Here is an 11,254-nt window from a genome sequence, read left to right as displayed (position 1 = left end):
ATGAATAGATTTATTAGGAAATACTCGTCTTTTTAAATTCTTGAGTGTTTACCCTCATTAGGCTGCGTGAGGCTGCGTGAGGCTGCGTGTGACGTCACTCGACGTCAAAGTCTGTATATCCAAGATGGAGGATGGCGGAGTGATAGTCGAGAGGGCTCCGGTAACATCTCACACTCTTTTTCCTCAGCTTTTAAACACGTATTCCCAATTTATTTGCATTCTGTTTGTCTCCTATCGTCTCGGGTTTATACGCTTTGGCCTCACTGCGGATTGTAGACGATATAATGAACAGATTCGAGGCTCTGATTCATTCAAAACTCGGCAAATGCTCTGTCATGCCATTCACTTTAGCTTAGCTAGCCGGTTAGCTTAGCGACTCGGCTAACGGTAGTTGTTTATTACTGACATCTTAAGTCTAGTTAGGCATTCTAGAAGTCATATGTTTCGTTTATTTATAAGGTATTATCTTATTACTATGTAATATGTGTTTTTAAAACGGCGTTTTAATATGTGAAACCGGCTTCATTTTAGGCTCGATACCAAATCGGTCTCCGTCAGTTGTACAGCCCTAATTAGAAGCTATGCTATTATACTCAGTGTAGTGCGCCTATGTAGGGAATTAGTGTCCATTTGGGATTCAGCCGGTTCTCTAACGTTATCTACACGGCAAAGTTGAAGTCTGTTCCAGTTTTATAACAAACGTGTTATTTCTACATCTCTCGAACACATCTTTAAACTGTCGCTCGCTTCGCTTATCTTAATTTGTGAGAGAGAATCCACTGTGTGTGGTTCTGTCACAGGAAAATAATCAACGACTGGTGTGATGTAGCTGAGTTACAGTTCCCACCCTGTAGTGTTTTATTCCTCTTATACAACACCAATTCATGAGAGAACGACACATTATGCTTTTTATCCATTTACAGTTATGTTTAAAGTTGTGGAACGTCCGTAAGACGAGTGAGTTCCTGTTCTCGCTTACGTTATAGCAGCTACAAACAGTGGTTCCCTCACCGGACTCTCTCTATTCTTCTTCACGCAGCTCAAAACCTCAAAGAAGAAGCGTAAACCTACAGCTTTAACTCTGAGACTGGAGACTCCTTCCGTAAATGTTAATGAGAATCCACTGTACGCGCTGTTACTATAGAAACGATATTAGTGTTCATATATAAAGCTGTGATTTGCAGCTGCAGTAGTGTCTCAACGAATAATAATAACGTGTGTGTGTGTATACAGGATGATGTTCCAGCCATGCTGAGCTCACGGCCTCAGACCGGTTTGTCCTTTTTGGCCCCAGAACCTGAGGATCTGGAAGATCTGTACAGCAGATATAAGGTTTGTTTTTATAGCGTTTCTTAGTGTCTTCACTAATAAACCTTTTATATGAACAATAACACGTAATAATAATAATAACAGCATGCTGTTCATTCACACGTCTGTGATCTCGTTAAACTCTGCAATGTTTGTGATATTTGTACCACGTAGAAGCTGCAGCAGGAGCTGGAGTTTTTGGAGGTGCAGGAGGAGTACATTAAGGATGAGCAGAAGAACCTGAAGAAGGAGTTCCTCCACGCTCAGGAGGAGGTGAAGAGGATCCAGAGCATCCCGCTGGTCATCGGACAGTTCCTGGAAGCCGTGGACCAGAACACCGCCATCGTGGGTTCCACTACAGGTACAGGGCTTCGGGCTTTTTTTAATGCTGTTTCACTCTATATTTCTATTTTTTATTGTTGTTTATCACCCCAACACACTCGTAGTCCTTCATGTAGACTGTATTAAGACTAATTGGTTCCACTTCTTGCCCAGGTACCTCGTTTTGTCGAATTCTGTGACTAACATCTCCTAAATTTTAGGTTTTCAAGTTGGTATTATTAATCTGAGGTATAATTAGCTATAATGAGAGTAATGGTGGTTAATTATCTCTGCGTGTGTGTGTGTGTGTGTGTGTGTTTAAGGGTCGAATTACTACGTGCGGATCCTGAGCACTATAGACAGAGAGCTGCTGAAGCCCAACGCCTCGGTGGCTCTGCACAAACACAGCAACGCTCTGGTGGACGTTCTGCCCCCGGAGGCTGACAGCAGCATCATGATGCTCACCTCGGGTAAAAACCTCAAACCCCCTTCCCACACTTCCCCCGTTTCCTGCAGCAGAAATTCTTCCCTTTTAGCCATGATGTGACGCATCATAACGTCCCGCGCTTGCGTGTGTGTGTGTGTGTGTGTGTGTGTGTGTGTGTGTGTGTGTGTGTGTGTTGGGTGTGACAGATCAGAAGCCGGATGTGATGTACGCTGATATCGGAGGGATGGACATCCAGAAGCAGGAGGTGCGGGAGGCCGTGGAGCTGCCCCTCACACACTTTGAGCTCTATAAGCAGGTGAGTGTGTAAAGGGAAATCAGAACGGTGTTTAAAATAGTGTTTAAAGCTCTTCTGGCTGCTGGGACAACCGCGGTTTAATATTTGACCTTTGAAACATCTGGATTAAAGAGTGTGTGTGCTGTGTGTGTGTGCGTTCCTCCAGATTGGTATCGACCCCCCGAGAGGAGTGCTGATGTACGGGCCGCCCGGCTGTGGGAAAACCATGCTGGCAAAAGCCGTGGCTCACCACACCACAGGTACTTTAATCACACTGACTGAATAAATAAAGAAATATCTGGCCTCATCACTGCTGCTTCCCTCTTAGAACTACGTCTCCTGATCAGGATTAGTTCTGGGTAAATTTCACAATTAATTTCAGTGAGTTCTCCAAAAATAAGTGAAGAGAAGGGTGGATAGATGGGATGTGATGTGTAAGTGGATGGACAGACAGGTCAAGATAGAAGGCTAGATGGACAGACAGACGGGTAGCTGTAAAAGACTGGACAGACAGACAGGTAGGTGGCTATATAAGACCGGACGGCTGGACAGACAGGTCGAGATGAAAGTCTAGACGGGCGGACAGGCAGGAAGGTAGCTATATAAGGTTGAATGGATGGACAGACAGGTTGAGATAGAAGGATGGATGGACAGACAGGTAATGATGTAGCGACAGGGTGCCAGACAGACAGATGCTGTAGATGGACAGGTAGAGGCAGACAGACAGATGGACAGACGGGTTCATCATGACGTTGACCTGTCCTGTGTGTTCTCAGCGGCGTTTATCCGCGTCGTGGGCTCAGAGTTTGTTCAGAAGTACCTGGGTGAAGGGCCGCGTATGGTCAGAGACGTGTTCCGATTGGCCAAAGAGAACGCACCTGCCATCATCTTCATCGACGAGATCGACGCCATCGCCACCAAGCGCTTCGACGCTCAGACCGGAGGTACGACTTCTCTAACCTTTACAGTCCTTCACTCCTTCACGTCCACCTGACTGAGAAAGAGAGGGAGAGAGAGAGAGAGAGAGATTTATAATCATCTGTTTTAATGCCTAGACATGAGACTTTAATATCTCTCTCTCTCTCTCTCTCTCTCTCTCTCTCTCTCTCTCTGTCTCTAGCTGACCGAGAGGTGCAGAGAATCCTCCTGGAGCTCCTGAATCAGATGGACGGATTCGACCAGAACGTCAATGTGAAGGTGAGTTTGGACTTTATTCTATTTTCTACATGTAGGTTACAGATCCACCAATAAGCTCCAGGCATTGATCAGTTACACACTCCTCCTAATGTGTGTGTGTGCGCGCGTGTTTGCACCTGCGCAGGTGATCATGGCCACTAACAGGGCCGACACTCTGGACCCAGCTCTGCTGCGTCCAGGTCGTTTGGACCGTAAGATCGAGTTTCCTGTGCCAGACCGCAGACAGAAGCGCCTTATCTTCACCACCATCACCAGCAAGATGAACCTGTCTGAGGAGGTGGACCTGGAGGACTGTATCCTCATCACACACCTGTCTAACACACCTGTCTACCCTCAGTCTTGCTTTTTTCCTTTATTGGCTGTTTGCTATTCACAAAGACTGCCTTTTTTATTATTATTATTATTATTATTATTATTATTTTAATTTTATAAATAATCTGGGTGTAGATTGTGTTGTTGTAGGGGATTATGAGTTAGAGCATGTGTGTGTGTGTGTGTGTGTGTGTGTGTGTGTGTGTGTGTGTGTGTGTGTGTGTGTTTTTTTTGGCTGTGCATTTTGTATCTTTGTGTTCTCCTTAACCTGTGTGTGTAGATGTTGCTCGACCTGACAAGATCTCTGGAGCGGATATTAACTCTATCTGCCAGGAGGTTAGTGTGTAACGCGTTCACACACCTCGCTTTAACTTCCAGCTTTAAACAACTTTGTGTGTGTGAGAGAGAGACACACACACGTGTAGCTGCATACTGTTGCAGCATTTTCTCACGTCATGTGTAGCTGCTTCCTACCACTGCACCACTACAGCTGTGTGTGTGTGTGTGTGTGTGTGTGTGTGTGTGTGTGTGTGTTCGTGTTCGTGTTCTCAGGCTGGTATGCTGGCCGTGCGTGAAAACCGTTATATCGTCCTGGCCAAGGATTTCGAGAAGGCTTACAAGACGGTGATCAAGAAGGACGAGCAGGAGCACGAGTTCTACAAGTAGAGACGGAGACTCATCACATCCGCATTAGCCGTTTTTTCCTTATTCTTTTCAGTGTTTATTTGTACGTATATATATATACACACACACACACACACACACACACCCCACTGCAACTTAGTGATTTATTGTACACTGCAAAAAAGAACCAATAAAATGTTTTCCATGAAACAGAGCCGCTTTATTTTCTCCCACACACTGATCATTTCATTTAACGACTCAGTTCACGCTACGCTGCTGCCACTGACACCATGTTTTATTTTTATTTATATATAATTATTGATCATAGTTGATGGTCATGTAAATCTACTCTAATGGCAAACTAGCTAGCTTTGGCAAACGTCTAAACACTGTGATGGCGGTTGGATTCCACGTGACCTTCATTTAAAATGCATGTAACCATGTGAGCAATTTCAGCCAATGAAAGCGCGTCTATGTCTCCACCTTCTCCTTTCCTCTCCTCCAAATACCACCCGGGAGTTAAAGCAGCTCAGTCCCAGGTTGCTGTAGTGCCTTTAACGACCACCAGAGGGAGACAGAAGACGCTTAAGTCCTGATTCAGCACATTAACACACACGACCTTCATGAGAATAAAATGAAGTGTGCTGTATGTGGGTCAAATGATGACACACACATACAGTCGACCCCTTCTTATTTGCATATTGAATCTGATTGGCTGTTTATATTTGGTGACGTAATTACACCATTTTTTGATTATATTTAAGTTACTGTAGGTTCTCCAGGAAGATGTTGAGCTGTTTCTCAAAAGAACACGTCAAAACAAAAGCACTGCAGTTTGATCATCCGTGTACAAAGATTAAATTAAATATAAAACAAGTTTACAGTGACTTTATTATTGTTTTATGACTCAACTGTGCCTATGTGGAAAAGATCACAGTTTGAATTGCAGTTCATTTAAATCACATTTTTTTCACATTTCTGTTCAGTGTCATCCAAACCAACTGGTCTGAAATGTTGTAAGAGGCGCTGGCTTTTTCCCCACCACGTCCTCAGCAAATGTTGATTTTAAGGTCCACTTACATTTGTGCCAGATGGATTAATTGCTGGGAAAGCTGTATAACACACCCTTACTGAGGAAATAAAGGAGCAGGATTGAGAAACACTGCTGCAGTAACTACGCTGTGAATTGTTTGACTCGCAGTTAATTTGAATCAAATTCTGTTTGACTGACAGTTCATTTGAATCAAGTGTTCTTTTTTGTTGTTGTTGTTGTTGTTGTTGTTGTTTTAAAGCTGTAATAATCTGTGCGATGTGTTTGATATGGCTCACACTGGATAACATTAAGCTAGAGTTGTGAAGTTTGGTGTCTCTCACCTGTTCCTGCTGTCTCTGTTGTCTGGCAGGTGTGTAATCACCAGATCGAAGATGTGTGTATACATGGTTTGCATGACTGCATTCCTGTGATTGGACAGCTGGGCAAATATATGCACTGATTCATAATCGTCTTTCATTATAGTGTCAGGACAGAGGCCATGCCACAGAGCTGAGACCAGGGCGTCCATCTGAGGCTGAGGCTTCCAGGGATTATACTGAGGAACGAAGCTTTGTGGACCCACAGACATCCTGCATTTCAAAACATTAACAGTAAACTCAATGGTGTGTGCTGATTAATTAGAAATAAAAAGAATGGAGATGTTAAAGCAGTAATCTGACCAATAATAAACTGCACAGAACAATCTATTAGCCAGTGTGATGATTCCTTGACATGTTAGCAGTGCTGATTATTAGGCCCATGTGTAGCTAGAAGTAATCTTTCTGATCTCACAGTAACTCTGGATGTTCTTTCTGTTTCATCATGTGCAGCAGTTAAAGACCTTGGAGTGATTATTGACTCCAGTCTATCATTTGATGCTCATGTAGATAATATTACTAGGATAGCCTTCTTTCATCTCAGAAATATTTCTAAAATAAGAAACATATTGTCACTACATGATGCGAAAATACTAGTTCATGCATTTGTCACCTCTAGATTAGATTACTGTAATGCCGTACTGTCTGGATGTTCCAGTAGGAGCATAAACAAACTCCAGTTAGTCCAGAATGCAGCTGCTAGAGTCCTAACTAGAACCAGAAGATACGACCACATCACCCCGATCTTATCCACACTGCATTGGCTCCCAGTAAAATCTCGCGTTAACTATAAAATACTTTTATTAACCTATAAAGCACTAAATGGTCTCGCGCCACATTATCTAAGCGACCTTTTGGTTTTATATGATCCGCCACGCCTACTTAGATCAAAAGATGCAGGCTATCTGACGGTACCTCGAATAGTGAAGGCTACAGCAGGGGGAAGAGCTTTCTCTTATAGAGCCCCACAGTTATGGAACAGTCTTCCTATTAGTGTTCGGGACTCAGACACAGTCTCAGTGTTTAAGTCTAAGCTTAAAACGTATTTGTTTACTCAAGCCTACCCTGACTAGATTCTGTTCTACTACTTCGCAGTCATAGTGATCTTTTTTCTCCCTCTCTCCTTTCGCCGAGCCCCACACGAATTTATGGAGATACTAGAGATCCAGATCCTTTCTGCCTCTGGATGGAGCTCAAATCTTCTTTAATTCCAGACTGCTGGGATTACGGCTGCTCCTAACGCCATACAGACTTCATATAAATCCATAATGAACTTTTTCACACTATCTGTTGTTACCCAGATGAGGACGGGTTCCTTCTGAGTCGGGTTCCTCTCAAGGTTTCTTCCTCTTAAAACATCTTAGGGAGATTTTCCTCACCACCGTCGCCACTCAGTGTCTTGCTCAGTTGGGATAAATTCACACCTTTAATATCTGTACACCGTGTTGATGTTTCTGTAAAGCTGCTTTGAGACAATGTCTATTGTAAAAAGCGCTGTACAAATAAAACTGAATTGAAATTGAATTGATGTGAAGAAGTAAAGTTCACGACTTTTGGAGTGAAGGGACACTGCGGATATTTCAGTTTTGGCCAACTGTTTCTACAGAGCATGTGTTTCTATCCTTGTGACCAAAAAGGCAAATGCATTAAGTCTAAAAGCAAAAGACCGATGAAATGATGGATGGATAGATAGATAGATAGATAGATAGATAGATAGATAGATAGATAGACAGACAGATAAATGGATGAATGGCCAGACCAACAGTAGGTAGGTAGGTGGATGGACAGATGGATAGATAGATAGATAGATAGAGAGAGAGAGAGAGAGAGAGAGAGAGAGAGAGAGAGAGAGAGAGAGAGAGAACGTTTAGTGTGCTTTATTGTCATGACTGTTTTAACAATGTTACCAAAGCAAATGAATATAAAAGTTGTATAGACAAACAATAACAACTAATAAAGGAATAGAAAAACAATAATGAATAAAATAAACATTAAACATGAACAGACACTGATTAAATTAACAGATGTATTACAGAAATATATCATTTATATATAGGCCTAAATAAATATAAATCACACACACACACACACACACACACACACACACACACACACACACACACACACAGAGCAGCTCTAACCCATAATCCCCTACAACAACACAATGTACACAGATTATTTCTGGGTTTTTTGAAGCATTAGTATTAGTATTAGTAGATAGTATTAGGGTTAGTGTTTAATTCGTGTATTTAAAACCGCTATGAGGGTCATTAATGTGAGAAAGTGAAATAACCGTTATTTGATTTCAGGGTTTGTCCAAATTAACGGTGAACGCCTTTGATGTTTTTGTCTATAATTCACTCCAGAGTTCACTGTGTACTCACCTACACACACTTTATCACCTACACACACTCACCTACACACACTTTATCACCTACACACACTTGCTCACTGTCCTTTTCCGTTTAAACTGACCGCTTAATTGTTTACATTTGATTTTCCAACAAAAGTGAAATATTCTCGAACTTTACTTTAGGATCAAACACACCTCAGCGGTGACATGTGGAGTGTGTGTATGTGTGTGAGAGAGAAAGACGTAATGAAATAGTTTGTCGAGTCCAGTGTAAAGATATTTACTGTCATATCTGATGATAAACGCGTTCAGATGAATGTCATGTAGACACTGAGGTGAGAAACACCTGCGTGAGAGGTGAGGAATGATGGAGAAAGATTGTGTGTGTATGTGTGTGTGTGTGTGTGTGTGTGTGTGTGTGTGTGTGTGTTGGGGGGGGGGGGGATGATGCAAACAGATGCTGAAAACAATCTGCACATGAAAAATAGTTTCATGAAAAAATTGTGAAACACCGCTCACATGTAGCGTTCACTGATATATATATATATATATATATATATATATATATATATATATATATATATATATATATACACACACACACACACACACACACACACACATAAATGCCTCCCATCCCCCAACCACCGCCATTTTGTTTTGCTGATGGATGTGCACGAAAAATGTGACCCCGAAAAAGTGTGTGTGAGTGAGTGTGTGTGTGAGTGAGTGAGTGAGTGAGTGTGTGTGTGTGTGAGTGAGTGAGTGAGTGTGTGTGTCTAAAATGTGAGAGTTTGTACTGTTAGTGTCACTGGAAGTTTTGTTTTCCCTCAGTTCTGTCGTTAACATATCAAACCCGAAGCGCGTGCACGGAATACCGCTATTTTTTTTCTTTCTTAAACGTACGTGATGACGTCATGACGCAGCTATGGTTACTGGTTTTTCTGTATCCACGCGTACTTTTTTAGCCACAACAAAGTGCTTCACTTCCGGTGTGTTGGAGAAATGTTAGACGGTGGAAGCGTTCAACTCCGAACACACACACACACACACACACGCTCTCACACGCACTCACACGCGCTCGGCGTTTGGAGCGAGTTTATCTGTAGTATTAATCAGTCCGGCCGGGAGATAAAGCGGTAAGTGTGTATATTCTGCTTTATACCTGTGTTTATATTCATGTGTTCAGTTTTCGCTGCATGAAATCTCGCCTGTGAATGGGCGCTAGCTTTTCCTCGCTAACGTTAAGAGTAATATTAGCGGCTCCCTTTCGTTTCTTTTCCGCATTTAATCTCTAAAACTAAACCGTTCTGGCTGTTCAGTCTGTTTGTAATCGTCTGAAAATGATTTTGTGTAAGGGATCGAGTTTGTACGAGTAGTTCTGTGGAGTTGATGCGAACACAGCTGGCGGTAAAGAGCCGAATCAGCACTTGTGGTTTCAGCCCTGATCCTCCTGCTTTTATTCCGGGTTTATTCTCATTACATCCGGCTTCAAACTCTCCCTCTGACCCCCTCAGCTCTCTCTTAGTGATCATGAGAGTACTCGTCTCTTGAAAACGAATAAAGTCATCAAACAGACAGGGGGTGTGTGTGTGTGTGTGTGTGTGTGTGTGTGTGTGTGTGTGTGTGTGTGTGAGAGAGAGAGAGAGAGAGAGAGAACACACACACACACACACACACAGAGGAGTGTGTATTGCGCATTAACAAACTGCTGAAGAAAGTAAAAAAATTCCCTCTTTAGATGTCCATGAGCTGTGAAATATTTCTGTGGGACTCTTTTATTTGAAGCAGAAATAGGGTGGAGCTGACAAGCAGGTTTTACTTCTCCATTTAATAGCTCAAATCCTCACTGACAGAGAGAGAGAGAGAGAGAGAGAGAGAGAGAGGAAGGAAGGCAGGCAGAGAGAGAGAGATGTACAGTGATAGATAGAGAGCAAGAGAAAGATATACAGAGACTGATATAGAGAGATCTACAGAGAGAGGGACATTTAGAGAGAGATATACAGAGAGAGAGACAGATATAGAGAGATACAGAGAGACATGGAGAGAGATTATACAGAGACAGATAGAGAGAGAGAGAGAGACGGGGAGATATACAGAGATAGAGAGAGAGAGACGGGGAGATATACAGAGACAGATAGAGAGAGAGAGACGGGGGAGATATACAGAGATAGAGAGAGAGAGACGGGGAGATATACAGAGACAGATAGAGAGAGAGAGACGGGGGAGATATACAGAGACAGATAGAGAGAGATTCAGATACAGAGAATGAAGGAAAGTCCGAGTGAAAGATGGAGAGAGAGATACAGAGAGGGACAGTGAGTGAGTGATCTGCGTCACCCTTCTGTCTCTTCTAATTCTTAATATCGCTCTTGTTTATTATTGTTGACAGATACAGAGAAACAGAGAGAAGATTTAGAATTTTAAAGAGAGAGAGTCAGGGATATAGACGGGGGTATGAGATGGAGAGAGACTGTGTGAGAGAGAGACAGACAGGTGGAGTTAGACGTTACTTGTGAGAGAGAAAGACAGGAGAGAGAGAGACAGACGGGTGGATTTAGACATTACCTGTGTGTGGGGGGAGAGACAGACAGGTGGAGTTAGACAGTACCTGTGTGTGGGGGGAGAGACAGACGGGTGGATTTAGACAGTACCTGTGTGTGGGGGGAGAGACAGACAGGTGGAGTTAGACAGTACCTGTGTGTGGGGGGAGAGACAGACGGGTGGATTTAGACAGTACCTGTGTGTGGGGGGAGAGACAGACAGGTGGAGTTAGACAGTACCTGTGTGTGGGGGGAGAGACAGACAGGTGGAGTTAGACAGTACCTGTGTTTGAGAAATGAAGTCTGATGTAAATGACATTGGACTGAATGCTGAATAATGATTTTGTGGTCTGTAAAGATCTCTGAACTAATTCCGATGGTGAAAACAGCGAATATTTTTACTGGACTGATATCGGACCGAAACGTTGGACTGGATTAGATTAGATTAGATTATATAAACTCGG

At 42.8% G+C, this 11,254-nt stretch overlaps 2 protein-coding genes and 1 long non-coding RNA gene across 6 annotated transcripts in view; 2 read left to right on the top strand and 1 right to left on the bottom strand.

Annotated features, from left to right (window-relative positions):
* Nucleotides 1-121: 121 nt before the first annotated feature.
* psmc4 (proteasome 26S subunit, ATPase 4) lies at nucleotides 122-4,694 on the top strand. Of its 2 annotated transcripts, none has more exon segments than NM_001201249.1 (11): nucleotides 122-160; nucleotides 1,234-1,332; nucleotides 1,483-1,669; nucleotides 1,953-2,099; nucleotides 2,263-2,372; nucleotides 2,518-2,611; nucleotides 3,128-3,295; nucleotides 3,472-3,548; nucleotides 3,673-3,841; nucleotides 4,141-4,196; nucleotides 4,413-4,689. In NM_001201249.1, coding segments are annotated over 11 exon segments (1,257 nt in total). In that variant the 5' UTR covers nucleotides 122-124; the 3' UTR covers nucleotides 4,527-4,689.
* A 796-nt stretch (nucleotides 4,695-5,490) lies between these two features.
* Nucleotides 5,491-11,254, bottom strand: part of LOC124626216 (uncharacterized) — a 7,585-nt gene continuing 1,821 nt past the window's right edge. The window contains exons 2-4 of the long non-coding RNA XR_006980915.2: nucleotides 10,816-10,858; nucleotides 5,859-6,107; nucleotides 5,491-5,614 (exon numbers count right to left, since the gene is read on the bottom strand). This is a non-coding gene — a long non-coding RNA (uncharacterized LOC124626216). The remainder of the gene's footprint in view (nucleotides 5,615-5,858; nucleotides 6,108-10,815; nucleotides 10,859-11,254) is intronic.
* si:dkey-199f5.8 (beta-1,4-galactosyltransferase 3) overlaps nucleotides 9,004-11,254 on the top strand; it is an 18,007-nt gene continuing 15,756 nt past the window's right edge. For 2 of the 3 annotated variants that reach the window (XM_053674819.1, XM_053674820.1), the window contains exon 1: nucleotides 9,004-9,386. The gene's annotated coding sequence lies outside the window, so the exon portion shown is untranslated. The remainder of the gene's footprint in view (nucleotides 9,387-11,254) is intronic. The other variant, XM_017452968.3, reaches the window with a different exon arrangement.

The sequence above is a fragment of the Ictalurus punctatus genome, chromosome 23 (genome assembly GCF_001660625.3).
Source record: "Ictalurus punctatus breed USDA103 chromosome 23, Coco_2.0, whole genome shotgun sequence".
Classification (NCBI taxonomy): Eukaryota; Metazoa; Chordata; class Actinopteri; order Siluriformes; family Ictaluridae; genus Ictalurus; species Ictalurus punctatus.
Note: the sequence above shows the minus strand (reverse complement) of the source record. Positions and strands in the feature narration are given on the sequence as shown.

Coding starts and splice junctions, on each gene's coding strand:
- psmc4 (XM_053674686.1), top strand. CDS start 1,249: ATGCTGAGCTCACGGCCTCAGACCGGTTTGTCCTTTTTGGCCCCAGAA. Junction 2,373..2,517: donor ACTTTGAGCTCTATAAGCAG/GTGAGTGTGTAA, acceptor GCGTTCCTCCAG/ATTGGTATCGACCCCCCGAG. Junction 3,842..4,140: donor GGAGGTGGACCTGGAGGACT/GTATCCTCATCA, acceptor CTGTGTGTGTAG/ATGTTGCTCGACCTGACAAG.